The sequence below is a fragment of the Bemisia tabaci genome, chromosome 4 (assembly GCF_918797505.1).
Source record: "Bemisia tabaci chromosome 4, PGI_BMITA_v3".
Taxonomy (NCBI): Eukaryota; Metazoa; Arthropoda; class Insecta; order Hemiptera; family Aleyrodidae; genus Bemisia; species Bemisia tabaci.
The window spans coordinates 7920473-7937582 of NC_092796.1; the positions used below are offsets into that span (position 1 = coordinate 7920473).

Here is a 17110-nt window from a genome sequence, read left to right on the forward strand (position 1 = left end):
TCGAGGTATCGTCTTCTATCAACGATAGCCTCTTCTAACACGGACAAAGCGTCAAAAGGCTCGAATCTCGATGACGACCATCACGATAGTATCATATCGAATGACTCTCCACTTTTTTTTTGTTGTTTTTTGTTCGTTTCGCGTTTGCGTTCGTGAAGACGATCTGACGATTCGCGTTCGCGATGTCTTTTCAGAGTTTAGACTAATGACCCACTAACGATTCCAAGTACTTACAGTTTATATTCTTTCAAAATATCACCGTTTTTGTGTTTAGATGTCAGTATTGTGTCTTATGTGTAGTAATTGTGATGATTAGAACAGTGTGTCATCTTGTCCCCGAACGTGAGCTGATGATGAACAGCTTTTGATAGAACGAGGATTCCGAATCTCCGCCATGCTCAGCTATCGAAATTTCCTCACAATGAGAGCTGCGAAATGAATGTAAATCACTTTTCCAGGCAAGTATTTTCTCCGAAAGTTTCCTCAGCCATCATTTTCGGGAAAGTGACATTTCCGAGTGCCCTCATTTTGGCCCTGACAAGCCACCTGAGCTTTGGACTTGGCTCTTGAGCTGAAACCTAACATATTGTCAACTTTTTAGTTTTCAACTCTCTTCCTTTTGCAATCTTAGAGTTCCTGGCCACCTTGCAGATTGGAATTGTTGTGTAGAGTGGAATTTTTTGATTCGCCTAACATCTTCTCTCTTTCAAAGCTCTGTACTTACGTAAAGTTCAGCAAGCAGCCTTGATTGTATCTTATTCCTTTGTGCGGCAAAACCCTAGAATAAGTGGGCTTAAGCCGCTATTATCTCAAAGCTTGACACGGAATTCATAGGGCGCCAAATATCTTTATAGTTTCATACCATTCTCCTTCAAAGTCATCTCGATTATTCTCAAACATATCGACGGTGAAACTACCAAACCACGTATCTCGGTTTGCGACGTCGCAGACTTCCTGTCATACTTTATTTTTTAAATGAAAAACTACTTAACGTCTAGTCTTGAAAATTTCTGTGATTTTTCCTCTTTGTGCGGAGAAAATTCTGTGAAAATTTCAAAGAATGATATTGATTTGGTCGACTTCAAAAAAATAAAATGCGAGCGTAGATTTTTAAACACCGCAAACGAGATACGTGGTTTGGTAGTTTCACCGTCGATATGGAAGTGTAATGATTCCGCAAAAGGAAATTACACTACGGTCACCATAGTCCTGAGAAGGAATCTGCAACTTGAGAGGTACCTACTGGTTCATTGACAAGAGTGAAAGGTGTCATTTTATTTTTACTGAAATGGATATCATCAATAGCTTAGTTAGTGATTATGACACATTGGATTTAAAAACTTGCATTCTGTGCTATAAATACAAATAAATAAATCAATATCAGTTGAATAAGTTAATATCGTTGGTCTGAATCAGTTTTACTTTTTCATCAATATTTGTTGTATCTAATAAGGTTCTTGGAAAACCATGGTCTAGGAGTGGATTTTTAATCAAGAAACTTCCTTGAAACCAGAACGATTGTATCTTTGAAGCGTTATGCCGGAAATCTGTTAGAAAGTGCAAGGAGACAAGAAGTTTTTTTTTGGTTTCTCATGAGATCATTGACTTTATGGAAATATTCTTGGATTCCTCATGGAAGATCTCAAAAAGCATATTATTTCATACACAAGGAAAAGCAAGGTAGTTCCTTTGAAAAATTGATAATGGCCAAACATCTCCTTGCTGTTTTACCATCCTGTGATCAGAGAATTGAAATTAGACAACCCTATCATGCATATCAGTTTAGTGACATCAATTGGAAATTTTCAGGAACTGATAGAAGGAATGTCATTTTTGGCGCAATCTCCAAAGAGCGCCTCCAGTATGACAAGTGAAGTTGCTTCCTCTGTGGCGACTGCTGTCACTTCACAAACTCCTTTGATGCAACCGGCTCTCAAGTCAATATTCCTTCAAACAAAATTTTGTCAAGCAATAGCAGGAGTTTGCGTCTGGACTGCTTTGTTTCTAACATGTCAGCAGGTAAATACTTATTCATTATCTTAATGTCAAAAAGTTTGCTAATGACGGAGTAGTTTGAGATCCAATCATATTGATTTTTAAAAACTGCCATGAAGAGGTTGGCCTTCAATTTTTTTTATTTTAATGTAATATCTTAGGACAAACAATGACTCAGTTTTTGTAATAAATAACTTTTATTTTCACTCTCTTTAGAGTTTGTAGTAGATCCATTCAATCTTGAGATGAGTTGAAAACACAGACACCTCTTTCTCTCTCTCTCTCTCTCTTTGTAATTATATTTTCGGAATTATGTTTTTGTGAGTGTATCGACTTATATTTTCTTAAAATTTTAGAGTGGTGATCAAATGCATTACCTAATTCAACCAGAAACAGCCTAACCACAATTATTTTTCATATTTTTCCTTGAGAAAATTTAGCAACATAACACATTAAAACTTTCTACAGATTTCCTCTAAACTACAAGAAATATAAAAACAAATTTCAAGAAATATTGGCCTGCTTCTTAAAATCAAAGTTCCTATTAGCAGTAGGAGTCTTGCATCGTCATTAATAGTTAGCTTTTGCCACTTTTCCACTCTTTTTCCTGTCTCTTCTTTTGGTCTTGTTTTGTTTCGTTTTTGTTTTGTTCACCAATTTCTGTATACTTTTTTTATCTGATTGAAATGGTTCGTTATTGTAATATTGTCTGTTACAGGATAAATAAGTAGGTAAAAAAGTTTACAGACCTGTAAGGTCTGAAAATATGATGTAGCACAAGTATACCTCAATCACAAATAAATAAATGGAAATAAAAAGAGAGAGAGAGAGAAAGGAGAGAGATGACTAACAGAGCCTTAGTCTTGCGTTCAGATGTATTATTACTCTTTCTGCAAGTAATCACCCCTCTTCTTCTCAGAAATCTGTAAATTTGCCAAACGTGCTAGAGGTCCATGTATAAATTCAATGCGAGCTTGTCAGGCAAATTGATTGTACTCTTGTTCCCAAGGAGCAAATATTTAACTCCATGATTTTTCCTATTTACAGATTTATAGACACCTTCAGTGGTACACAAATCCAGCAGAGCAAAGGTGGATCATCCGAATCCTTTTTATTATCCCCATTTATGGACTCCATTCATGGTTGAGTCTGCTTTTCTTCAATAATGAGAACTATTATGTTTACTTTTTTACTGTAAGAGATTGCTATGAAGGTAAGTTTGTGGTAACATCTACTCAAGTCTTCTGATAATTGCATGCTTTACATTCATTTATTCCAGATTTTACAAAAATAATTTGTTTTATAGAGACCGCTCATACTGCTAAAACTCATCTTCAAAAGATCAAAGCACTTCTTTCACTTAAACTGCTCCATGAAATGCTAGGTAGAAATATTTTTTTTAATTTATTTATTCATTTTTATTTTTGAGCTGTAGTTGTCTATTGAAATACAATGTGATTTAAATTTATGCTCTTTATTCGAACCTTCAAGATATCATTGGCAAAATTCAGACAACATCTGAGCCAAGAGCTTATTTTCTTAAAATAGAAAAAAAACACAAATGCAGGAATAAAAAATGCCTCAATTTATTTGTAAACTAAAAGCTACCGATCACCAAGTAAATAGCATTGAAAAATCATTTCAAGGCATTCAATTACTGAGTACAGAAAATTCTATCAACGCAGGATGAAAGAAACCAAAATATTATTTGAGCTAAAATTTGTACAAATCACGTACTCTGATATGTATCTACCCATTATATATACTTAAAGCTGAGTGGATTTAAAGTAAATAATGGAATTAAAAAGTAATGGAAAATTACTTTTTTTAACATTTTATTTAATTTTAAAGCTAATGATGACCCTGCAGTAGTTCAACAAGTACTTCATTTTTTTACTTTTTTCCAGTTTCAGTCAAGTCTATTTTATGCTTTTAGTTTTTTCTTTATACCTCGTCATGCCCTAAGGTTATAAAATGTGTGAAATCTCTCTATTCTCATTTTGACAATCGCTTTAATAAAGTGGTTCCTCAGCCACAAGAGCAGCCAGCTTTTTGGAGAGCAATTTGCCAGTCAATTGATCATTTCTGGATTTTTGGACATTCTGTCAGAGTTTCCTAGCATCTTATCATCCTAGAGCACTCCAGCCATTTTTGCGCACATTTTGATTAAGAAACATGTTGAAATGACACCGAAAGTACTGCCCGCGTGTTTCTTGATCTTTTGCATGCCAATAAAAGGCTCACAGAAGCATGGCGTGATGTTGGAAATTCATAAGAACTGTTCTAAAATCCAGAAATTATCAATTGATTGATGGACTATTGAATCCCTCTCTAAAGAGCTGAAGAGCCATCATAAAACTTAGAATAGATTAATCATTTTTTCTTAATTCGATTTGCAAATAGAATTATAATACATGTTTTCTGCTTGTTTCAGCATTTGTTATTTACAATTTCATGAGTTTATGTTACGAATATTTGGGTGGTGAAGGGAATATCATGAGTGAGATTCGTGGCAAACCAATAAAGTAAGTTTTACGGAATTTCATTACTCCACCATACTGCCTCGCTAAGCAAGAAATTAAGCATTTCTCTCTAGATTTTTTGAGTTTTTCCTCATGAGGACTTCCCTCATGAAAGGAAGACATGAAACCTGTGCAATGTAGGCTTTTTCAGGATTTTTAATTTACGGAAATTTTGGCGCAAAAAACACAAACAGATTTTAAAGTAAATTGGGTTCTAATGATTGAATTTTGCATTTTGAAATAATTAGTCGAGAGAGAAACCGCGTTGCATTTTAAAAAAATTAGTCTTGAAAAACCGCGGTATTAGATTTTAATTAATCATGTCCAGAGTTCAAAATTGCTGGATTAAATTTCAACTATATGGCCTGTATTAGTGCATAAACAAATTAAGTCGCTCACATTTATTATTTGAGCCATCAGATGGTATTTTCAATAGAAAACCCAAAGATTCCTTAATCCTTGCTCTATTTTTTGGCCTAGTTAATTAAGGTCATTTTTTCTGCGAACAGTCTCAATCATATCATTCAACTGTAATTTTAGTTTCTAAAACTTTCCTAATAATAAAGTCTCTTCTGTCTTCCAATCATTGAAATGAAGTGAAAGTAGTAATATTATTCTTTTTATAACTTTGAACGATGATGAATTTTCAGATCAAGCTGCTTGTATGGGACTTGTTGCTTGGTTGGGAAAACATACACAATCAGTTTTCTGAGATTTTGCAAGCAGGCAACTCTCCAATTCTGCCTGGTCAAACCAGTTATGGCATTTGTTATCATTATTCTGCAGTCATTTGGACACTACCATGATGGTGATTGGAGGTAAGTCAATTTAATAAATTCAGCTTAACCCATTGACTTATGATTTAATTTGACCCTGCCGGGCCAGGAATTACGATTTAATTTGCCGAAAATCAGCAACTTTGAACACTTCAAAATAATCCAGAAATTATTTCTCAAAGGGTGAAAATTGACAAAATAAGCATTCACAATACAACGTTTGAGAAAAATGGTGAAAACTTTGAACACAATGATTTTTTTATGTGTTTTATAGCTGTCAAAATCGCAAAATCAGCGAAAATCAGAAAATTTTGAGGTTATTTCATGTGCAAACGCACAGTAATATGAAAATACCGTAACAAAACAAGAAATTACCGTACACTATAAGTCATAGGGTGGCCACACTACTCATATAAACATTGATGAGAACGCAATCTACCGGAGAATTGCCGAAATAACGCAAACAATCAGCGGACGGCTCTGAGCCGTCATTTCAGAGCTGGCCCAGCGCTGCAATGACGGCTGGGAGCCGTCATTTTAAGTCAATGGGTTAAAACTGTAAATAAGTCACGTATCAAATCATATTTGTAAAGTAATCAAAAAATGCAAAAGGATACCAGGTAACCATGACATGTTGCTAACTAAAAAGGACACTTGTTTAATAAATCCAATGATGGCCTCTGCTTGAAGTTGGCGAATCAAAATGTCTTTTTACAACATCCCCCTTACATTTTTTCTGAGCGAAATATAGTTTCTCTAAATGTTGTGTGGTATTAGAACCTGTCTCAGACAACTATTCCTGTTTTGCTACATTCATAGAATAGGAAATTTCCAATTTGGTGCACACAGCAAAATAGGACAAGTTATCTGAAACGGACTCTATTTTGTTTTCTGTTATTGTGAACGATTGGGATCATACAATAGATAAAGTTAGTTAAATCTTTTGTTTACTCAGGTTAATTTTTCTTACTCCTCAGCCTTTGCAAACCTGGTCGGCAGTAACTGAAAAAAACTGCCTGTAGACGCGGGAAACTTGAAAAAGCGTGTTAAATACTATGCAGATTGCGAGCCAAGGAATGGATTTCAGACTCTTTGAACATGCCCAAAGTGATTTTCGTGTGGTTTTACCCACTTAGCGCGCATTTATTTGACTGTATCTCTTGTGTACAGCAGACCCATTGCGCTGCTTTTTACTGTGTTTAATACTAACATTAATATGGCTCTCTATTGTTACAGTTTGGATGGTGGCTATTTGTACGTTACAATCATTTACAATATTTCAATTTCTCTTGCTCTCTATGGCTTGTTCTTGTTCTACTTTGCCACCCGTGATCTCCTCGTTCCTTTTGAACCTGTTATCAAGTTCTGCACAATCAAGAGCGTCATTTTCCTATCATTTTGGCAAGGTGAGAAATCATTGAATAAAATCTTTAAAACCAATTCGACGAGTTTGTTTACCACTAGAATTTTCCTAAGGATCTGCACATTTGAAGCCTTAAATGTAGAAACAGTGGATGTTGTGTTTTCAAGTTTTGAGAAAATCACCTTTAAAGTTTTCAAAGCTGTGCCTTTCAATGTCCATGCAGCAAATACGATTTGGCCAAAGAATTCATTACAGAACGAATCATTTTTAAAAAATGAGCTCCAGAAATTCAAATTTTAAGCAAATTTCAACGAAATTCAGTGATTTTAAAAAAAAACCTCATCCGCTGTTTCCACAAAGTACTCTTTATTAGGCCTAAAATGAACCACCTAGCTAATGTAAGAGAAGTAGAGTGATTGATATTTATCAAATTGTGATTACTGTTGAGTTTTTCAATGATTTTTTAAAAAAAACTTTAACTTATTATTGTGATGTGCTCATATACGCAATCCGAAAGGAGATTAATAGGTTTTAGCGAATTATTTAGCTAAATATTTATTATTTCAACGAATTTTGACAACTGCTGTTTTTAGATACAACACGCTTTTTTATTCACATCTTAATGAAAAATTATGCCAGAAGTCTGAAATTTAATATCAACACTCATGAAGGTTAGCGGATTCCTAGGCAATTCTAAGGCGTTATCCCTAAAAATGGTGGAGGTTCGATATCCTCTGTTTTTACAGATATGGCTTCATTTAATGAAAGATCGAGAGTTAAATATTCTCCTTGATGTACTCTTCCACCTTTTAAGAAATGAAAAAGAGTGAATCAATGCTGAAGCTTGTAATACAAGCTAATAATATAACCAACACATCAGTCACACATGCAGCTGAAGTCTATGCCGAATAATTTTATGCACTCTCAGAGGGCGCCAAAGATCTGCCATCTTGATTCTTGCCGTTTACTTTCAATGCTAAACTGAAGACAGCTGATCTTCCATCGCATTTGAAAGGCAGGTAAATTTATTTTGCGTAGACGCCAAGTATGCTAACTCACTGTTGAAAGCTGCAAGTTGTGTTACAATGAAAGGCGACAGGGTAAAAGAAAATCATTTAAACTGTGGAAAAATTTGATTTGATTTTACTTTTTTCCTTTTTTTTTCTCCACATAAAAAATACCATCTGCTGCAGATTATTATTCAGTATCTTTTTAACTGTACTTGATTCTTTAAACATATTGATTTTAAGGTGGTCCTTTAGTGAAATGTATTATTAAATCTATTGTGATAATGATTGGTTACAGGTGTTTTGCTTGCTGTGCTAGAAAAAGCAAAAGTGATAGAGCCGTTAGTGGATGAATACGGTCAACCCACAAGCGCTGGTACAGTGTCAGCTGGCTACCAAAATTTCCTTATCTGTATTGAAATGCTCTTTGCATCACTTGCACTTCGAGCTGCATTCCCGCATCACGTTTATGAGGCCGGGTGTATTTCGGATGCTTCGGGGCGCAGTGTCACTATGCAGAGCATCTCAAGTAGCTTGAAGGTATGGATAATTTTTTCTTTGAGTCCTCGAAGCCCCCCCCCCCCCCCCCCGCCGCCTTCATGTTTTAAAAAATCTAATATGACACCATTTTCTGGACAATGCCGTACTTTCTAATTGCCACTGCTTGGAAGAGTGTTTCATGAACACTTGGCACTGACAACGGCATTTTGTACAACTCGTTTGATTCTCAGTGCAATTCTCATGGCTTAAGAAAGCCTTAAAATTTAAAGAATGACTATGAACATGACCCTAAATATTCTTCTATATTGATAAGGTATAAAACACTTCTTAGCTTGGGTAAGAAATTGAGGAATATACTCGAAAATTGAGACTGTTAGACTAACGAGCAATTCTTTATTTCCAGGAAACAATGAATCCAAAGGATATCATGACTGACGCTATCCACAATTTCCACCCGCAGTATCAGCAATACACGCAGTACAGCTCAGGTAACTTGCCCTGAGCAATAAGCAAGATGCATCCTGTATTCCGCAAGAGCATGACGTCCAAACAACTCAAACTGCATGAAACTTCACCAGAGCTCAAAAGCATGAAAACAAGGAATGGGAGTAAAAGTGCATGAATAGGACTGATTTAGTCAGTGTTGAAGCATTCTCAGTTGAGCTTTTGACAGCAGTGCAAAGTTTTATTTTATTTTACTTTACTCTAGAATTTAATCCTTTTAAGTAGGGTAGAAACTCGGTCCATTTCTCTCTTCGGTATCTCATTTATTTGAATGTAGAGACGGTGTTTTACTTTATCCTGCGATTTATTCTTTGCTATTATTTGCTATTAACATAACTCTCATCTAACCTCCCTTGACTTTTGAAGCATTTTTCCCTTATTTGGTATCATGTACTTGAAAAGTTTGATACAAAATTCTAAAGGGTTGCTAATAATCTCCCCTTTCCATTTGTGTCTATCAAAATTAAATAGTATCAAATAATTGTGTGTTCAAAATTATAGTATATAGAAACTTTGGTTTTTCCAAAAATGAGAATTACATGGGACTTGAAGACAACTTCTTTCCATGTCTACAAAGACAAGATTCTATAATCATTCTTGATTTTACTTATTCTCACGTTTGATGTTAAACAAGTCGCTCAACCTCTCGTATTGTATGAGAACAAAACGCAACTCAGGCTGGAATATTAAGGATTAAACACGAGGGGACAAACAAGGCATTCTTAATCTTATGGAAATATTTAGGAGCTTAGTTAATTTCAAGATTTAGTCTCATAAAATAAGGGAAAGCAGCTCATACAAAACAGTTTAAAAGTCTCCTCAAATATATGTACAAATTTTAACTGTGCAACCGTCATTTGCATAACCTTTTCTATGTATCTAAGCAGATGCGTAATGTATGTCTATAAACTGTTATATCTATGCATGTTTTTCTTTTCTCTTCTTTCAACTTTTCAAAATCATGGTTGGGTTCTCTCTTTTTGATCTCTTTCATATCATTAACTTCGAACTTGGTTACTAACCCGGCTTTTCAAGTTAAAAACTGAATCAAGTTTTGTTTCAATTTAGAAAATACTTAAATCTTTTGTAACAGCATTCCCTTAAACAACACACTCAATAAATGCAAGACCAAACTACAGAGGTCAGTCATTCCTGAGGACGGGTTTTGGAACTCTACTGCGCAGTGACGAAGTATTGAGTGCATGCAATGTATTTCTTATGGGAGCAGCCAATGTGGCGTAGCATTGAGTGCGACCGAGTTTTGGTCGGACAGGGAAGTAGATTTTAAAAAGATGTGCAATGACTGACTTGTGTAAATTGGTCTTGATAGTATGTTTCTTGTTAACACCGCTTAGTCCTAGTTTTAAGGGATGTTCATCGTTGATCAAATAAAGTAGTCGGAAATTAAGGTGCTGTAGCTTCTTACGGAAAGTCTTCAGGTTGTCTTTTCTCCTGCATCAAACATTGAAGCCAAAGTCAGTATTTGACTGAATCCGGATTTCATTAAAACTCTCAAGAAAATTAATACCTAAATTGAACTCTTACTCAACACTGTAATAAAATTTTATCATGGCCGTAGTACGTCAAGGAAACTCACTTTAAATTCAGCAGCTTTCGAAAAGTTTTGAAAATCGTCAAAAAAGCTTCAACAGGATGGATTTGAGTAACTATTACAAATTTTTAGCTCATAGCTGCAATTCCGGAAAATCGAATTGCATTGTTGTTGTAGGTAACCAAAAATTGCCTTTAAAGTCTAGCCCCAAAGTGGTTACCACTTAAAAATATTTTGACGTGTTTAAGTTTTTCTGATGTTGGTTTCCATCAAAATGATTACCTAGTTGTTACTCATAATTTTATTACACAATCTATCTCCTGCATTTGTATGCGGGGAAGCTGTTTTATTATCACATTTTTTAAAGACATTGATTAGATTCAATTTTTTTTTCTTCTTTCGTCGCCAATTTTATTACTTGGCTTTAACGCAACACTTACATTTAGCCCTTTGGTTTTTTGGAATGATTTTAATTTTGCATGAATTTTTATTATTTTGTCTCCGTTTTTGTTGTTTATTTTCTCATTTGAATTTTTCTTTGCAGATGTGAACTCTGCCCAGCCGTACGAAAAACTGTAATTTCTGAAAGCCATTTTTCATCGATTGTAATGCTTAATAAGTTGATTTTATACTCTGATATCTCAACTAATAATTGTGATTCCTTGGTCAGGGTAGGTACTCATCACTTAGCTTAAGGTTAAGAATCACAACACAATGCTCTCGAGTTGGAAAGGGAACTTTTCTTAGTTGAATGAATTATTCCCTCTCTTTGGATGAAATCCATTGTCAAATTCATTGGTACTTAAATGTAAATAGTAATAGTGAGAGTATTTTAAGACAGTAGGTTTATGATAGCAAATTAGTAATATTCTTGTTTGAATGAAACTCATTAACAATCATTGAAGGGTTTGCTAAACAAAAATATTTTTGGGTTATATTCTCACGGATTCATTCCCAACAAGAATTTCCTCCCTTTTCTTCTAATGACAAAACCACAATACTCGCTAGAGAGACAAAAAATAAGAAATTAACTAATGTTAAATGACATCATTTATGGCATATTCCTTTTACGCAACAAACATGAGTTAAACTCCAGAATATCTATCGAGCCTGATGGAAAAAAAACTTTTTTTCTGTCGCTAAAGAAGTCCAACAAATTCTGTGAATCATCGAAATTTACTTGTTTTGATTTAATTTAAGTGATTTAATTTTTTGTGAAAAACCAGGGACAGGGGGAAGCATTTTCAGAAGCTATTCTTAAATACAGGAAGTTGTGAAGCCAATGTGCGCTGCAAATCAGCATAAAGCATAGGAGCTCCTGCATCTCCCTTTTTTAAGAAAGAGCAATCTTTTTCTTTTCTCCTCATCCCTGGAAAGAAAAGAGCCATGTTGTGCGTGGTGGTCCTATCAGTTTTGTTTCGCATGCATTTTACGAATTTTTTTTTTTTTTTTCTCATGCTTAATAAACTGCCCTCTATGAAGCATGCTGCCTTTCTAGTGTCTTTGTTAAAATATTCCGTCCCAAGTTACTATCAGTGTTGCATTATTTTAATCTGTTATACAAATCTGTAATTATTACCAAAGGTGCGAAGTAAATTTTCAAATGTACAAATCAAAAAATCTGTAGTGTTGTTGACATTTTTTGTCAAGTCACAATTATTCGTTTTTCCTGCAAGTTAAAAATTCATGTATGAAACTTTTTTTTTTTTTTTGCGTGTTTTTGCTCTTCTTCTTCTATCATTACTACAGTCCTACATTTCACCCACCTTTTCCTCAGTTTCTGAGCCGAAGGATAAAAATTCAAAATTGTTTTTTGAACCGAAATGAGCGTGTTAAGTCAAAGTCTAAAAATTTGTACGATGCTACCCAACTTTTTCTTCCTTTTTTACATCTGAAATGATAATATTGATTGTCCTGTGTAAGAAAATTAGCCATTTCTTCCATTAATGAGCACGTTTTGTAAAATCTAAACCCATGACTAGTTTTAATAAGCTGCTACCCTCTTTTTCGTATCCAGATAAACAAAATTCCAACAGGCTATGATTTTTCATAACAGATTCTACAATTTCTGTACTCAGGTCACTGGTTGATGTTGAACAAAAGTTGCTTTTTACCCTCTTATCATTTCTGGGACTTTTCCGAATTTTGTGAAGGTCCTAAAATAAGTAGACTCCATTGACAGAAGCACAAACCCCAGTCATCATGTCAACAAAGTGAAACTGTTTTAGGAAGTAATGTTTACATCTGCAGTTTGTTGATGGAGTGGTTTTTGGAGTACGGATTCAATTTTTGGGAATATTGGAAGAATTCTTTAACATTGGCTTTCAATCAAAGTGGAAAAGTGATGTAAAGTTGCAAATGTTTTTTTCCCAATTCTTTTGTGGTAGGGTAACCTTGAATCAGGCTTCAAGAAGTACAAAGACACCGACCCAGGAAGAAAACTGTTGATATAGGTTTTCACGGAGCTTGCGCCTCTGTTCACGTATTTTATTTATTCTATGCTAAGGTACCCTAGATTCAAGATAGAGAAAAAGAATCTCTAATCACCATGGCAACTTGTAGCCTTTTTGTGCGAGTGTAAAATCACTCATTAGTTTCATTTCTAAACACGCAGTATTAACATTAAAAACTCACAAACTTTTTTAATGGAAGAAGTAGCTTTCATCTCATTTTTGGCTGTATTTTTACTTTAGTGTTAACCAGCGTTGTGCTTAAGATATAGTTTTATAAATGGGCATCTTAATTTTTGCATGTTTATTCTGAGCCCATCAAACGGCATGAAACAAATGAAAGTGCAAGAAAAATCTCTCTGCTACATCACATAATTTTGTCATATTTAAATCCTTCAAACCTTTTCTGGAATGTAGGTGTAATTAAAATGTAGGGATGATTATTATTGTGTGACCTTCAGTCACGATTCATAACTTTAGTCGTAGTGTTTAGGTTAAAAAATTTAAAATAATCGTTTTGAATTCAGTATGAATAGTTAGAGTGATTTTTTTTTATTTACTTGCACCTCTCAGTTTCTTACCCTGTTTGAATGAATAAAATTCCCTGTTGTTTAAAGTATTAACTTTCCATTCTCAGAATGTTTGTTTTTTTTTTTTTTCCACCTTATTTAGGAAGTTAGGAAAATTTTACTGTAGAACTTAACATCTCAGCTTAAATTTTTTTTTCAAAATTCCTTTGAAGACATCTCTCCCTTTTTTCCATTTTTTAAATTTTGTTTTGTTTTTCTGTGATCATATTCAATTTTCTATCAGTTTAAAAAAATATTGGTTTAAAAATTTGACTTTCCAATCCAACAGTTGCCCTATTGTTTGTTCCTGCTCTATTGCGTCTTTAAAGGAATTTGTGCTCTTGAAAGTTTATGTTTTAACTCATATTTTGCATTTTTTTTCTATATTTTTTTCCATTGTTGTATTTATTATTATTTTAATTTAAACTTTAGTCTATATTTTCATTTGTATTTCATCCTGATCTATTTTATTAAATTGTACTTTTTATATTTCCCTTTCTAAGTAATTATTCGACTCCGCTGTTAAAGTTTGATTCTCCTTTTTGTCAGCCACTCATTTGAATAAGAAGCTACAATTAACTGACTAACCTTGAAATATAAAATCCTGAAAGTTCGGAACCTCTATAAAAAATGCACAGTGTTAATTTCAGAAGGTTGATAATTTTTAATCTGCTCCCTTTTTTTTAACCTCTATTTTTTTTAAATCTGCAAAAAAATGTCCATGTGCATTATCAAAAATAAAAATAGTTTAACAAAACTTACGAAAGTTTCCACTTAAAACATTCAAAGCAAGCAAACCGCGGAAAGATGTAAGTTTCATCTAAAACAATACCAATTCTCTAGTGAGAAGGAACCACAAGGCAAAGTCAGGATTATAGCATCACGAAACTCAAGTCCTCATCAAAATTGCATCCAAAAGATTGTTTACATACAAAGAAATTCCTAAAATTTAGACTTGTACGAGAATATAGCGTTTATAGTTAACATTTTAATTGCCCAATTATTCGAGGCACCTGCCCCAAAGGACCCAAACTGGTATAGATCTCTCGCCGTGACTTCGACTTAACATTCCAATGCAAACTGCCTAAGTTGAACACTCTCCCCCCCCCCCCTCCCCTCAGTTTTGTGCTGGTACTCATTAGAGTTTAAACAAATTCATTTTTGATTCTAATTATAATTTTTGGAACTTCTTGGCTTTGATTTTCCCGCGAAATGGTGTGGACCCAGCACCATTTCTCCACCTTGTTACATACAGTATGTGTAAATTTAACAAGGAAAAATCACCCTCCCAGAGAATAATTAAATAACACTCTAAAATCATACTAACACGTCATCTGACACAAATAAACTATGTTGATCACCGAGCGAGAAATTTGAATTGCTGAATAAAGATACTATCAATTTCTCATCTCTGATTGTGAGTTGATTTTCGAAAGTTCTCGAGTTCCTTCTGAAATTTTGGTAACAAAATATCTATCATGGTGTGTGTGTGTCTTACGCTTACTAAAAGATACATTTCAAGGGAAATGAATGTGGAGAGAAATTAGGTTCATCCATCCTTCAAACTGATAGAATTCCTCAAAAATAATAATAATAATAATAATAATTTATTTTATTTGTAAATGCACATTTATGCATATTAATCTTCACATTCCCTCAAGTTTTTTTAAATGCCCTATCAAATGCACGATAAGCGCATTACCTATTAATGTGCAAAAGAACTCAAAGCAGTTTCGTATGAGGAATGATGTGTTTGTTGACTCATTTGAAAATGAGTGGCTTGCTTCAAAAACAGCCGCCCAACCCCACTGTGTCGTTTTACTTTCTATTTTTACATTTCAAATATGACGTACATCAGTTAATATGATCAATGAAAACACTCCATATTTTCATATTCTTTTCTTAAGGGAGAGCTTCAGAAAACCGCCCACTGGAAATATGCTGTTGTTTTCCTTTGATGAAAAAAACAATATGTAAGAAAGAACTGTAATGTAATAGGGTTGGGCAGTTTTCGAAACGAACTACTCAAATTTCATCAGCAAGGTGATAGTTGCAATCTTGTGTTTATTAATTGGACAAGACAAGACCTATGGTGAAACGGAGTTTTGTGATTGGTTGGCTCTTTCCGTTGTCCTTTTTATTGTCCCTACTTCGGGTGGAATCAACAGCAAACTATTTGTAACTCAAGAGATGCCCTTAGATTGTAGTCGATTCCATATGCCAAAAGCACAAAAAGGAAGATAACTGAAACAGTTGACCAATCACTGTACTCCATTTTTTGCTAGTCTTGTTCTATCCAGCAGGAAAACAAAGAATGTCAACTAGCTATCAGCCCATTGAGCTCATTTCACATACGTACCCATTCTCTTTATGCTGCTTAAAAAAGGGGCCTTCTATGGAGCACTAATTTGGCGTAGAGATGGATGCATCGAAAGAGAATACTTTCCTGAAATAGCCTATCGCTCCTCTAATTCGTGTGTATGAAAGTTATTGATCAAGCATTTGGGATGTGGCTAAATGCGGAAAATGCTTATCTCAATTGCAACGTTTTAAAATCTTTCATAATGTTTTGTTTTCCTAAAGGTGAACCGGTCTAAATGTATCCTTAGAATTTTCCGAATAAGTGAAGAAGATTTACAGGAAATTAAACAAAAACCGTCCAAAACCATTTTTAAAATAATAAAATATGGGAAAGACTCACAACATCGCAATCTAGGATGTGCATTCTGCAACATCAGCCATTATTATGTCGTGGAGAGCATGAAATTGAAGGTGTTTAACATGTTTTGGTGCTAATTTTTTACAGGTAAAGGCCGTTCAGAAGCTGGCGGAGACTACACAAATGTACAAGAACAAAAACCGAAGTCAAAGTCAGCAAACGCTGGGCAGAAAGTCTCGACGATTAGCACTAATTACACTGAAAAAACAATGCTCTTGAGTTCCGACGAGGAGTCACATGAATAATCGTTTCATAGTCAGAGCAAAAAATCGTCAAATTATGTTCTAGGTTATTATGATCTCATGTCCTAAGTTCCTTACACTTTTGTCCCTCTTCTGAAGAGCCAGGTTGTTGTTTGTAAAGTGACCATGATGGAATCTGGCTTTACTCGCTCATGTCCACTACCCAATCTTTAGCCATCTCTCTTTTGTACAAGCTGAAAGGCTCACCACATCATTCTCTTGGAAGCATTAATCCTGCCATATCAGTTCAAATATGGCGCGGTAAATTTGAATTTCTGGCACTGATTCTTCTCTGAGAATGATAAATTTTCCGTCTTAATAAATTAGATAATGTAACACATGGAAAAATTACATTGAAGATTGTTGTTTTGATCTTTAATAAGTAATTTTTATCTAATACATTGAAAATTTAGGAGCATGACATTTGATTATTGGAGTCGACTCCTATCACTGTTAATCCAGGCTTTAGAGAGGTAAGTATCTGTGCTAAAAATTAATTTCTTCTCTTGGGTCAATTATGTATTAAAATACCAGAAATGACTTGCTGTGATTTGATGGTAGAAATGATGCATTTTTGGAGCAACACTAGACATTCTACTTGGACTCTTGCAGGTCAGATAGTAAATACGGTTTATGTTACCATTGAATGGCACCTTAGAATTGAGCCGAAGCTGTTAAAATTCTACAGCAGAAAATTCAAGGATCCAATCATATTTATAAATGTAAGCTTGAAGTAAGCGAACTCATCTACACTTTGAAGTGTTTTCTTCCGTCTCTATTATTAAATGTTATTTTAAATAAATTGTGTTTATCTTCTTCTTTTTTCCAATTTCCTTTAGCATATGTTGGCAATTCATCACACCCACAAAATGATATTAAACAAGTAAGTAATCAAATAAAGTTCATAATT

General features: G+C 34.3%; 1 protein-coding gene across 2 annotated transcripts; it reads left to right on the forward strand.

The window, feature by feature from the left end:
* The first annotated feature begins 128 nt into the window (after positions 1-128).
* On the forward strand, positions 129-17002 carry Tmep (Transmembrane endosomal protein). Of its 2 annotated transcripts, none has more exons than XM_019052302.2 (9): positions 129-458; positions 1810-2019; positions 3043-3208; positions 4430-4520; positions 5168-5335; positions 6530-6699; positions 7962-8203; positions 8568-8652; positions 16046-17002. In XM_019052302.2, exons 2-9 carry the CDS (start codon positions 1825-1827, stop codon positions 16201-16203), a joined length of 1275 nt encoding a protein of 424 aa, XP_018907847.2. In that variant the 5' UTR covers positions 129-458; positions 1810-1824; the 3' UTR covers positions 16204-17002. The 2 variants fall into 2 exon arrangements, with proteins under 2 accessions (XP_018907847.2, XP_018907848.2); XM_019052303.2 differs by lacking the exon at positions 16046-17002 and adding an exon at positions 10765-13728 and having other exon boundaries at positions 130-458.
* The last annotated feature ends 108 nt before the right edge of the window (positions 17003-17110 follow it).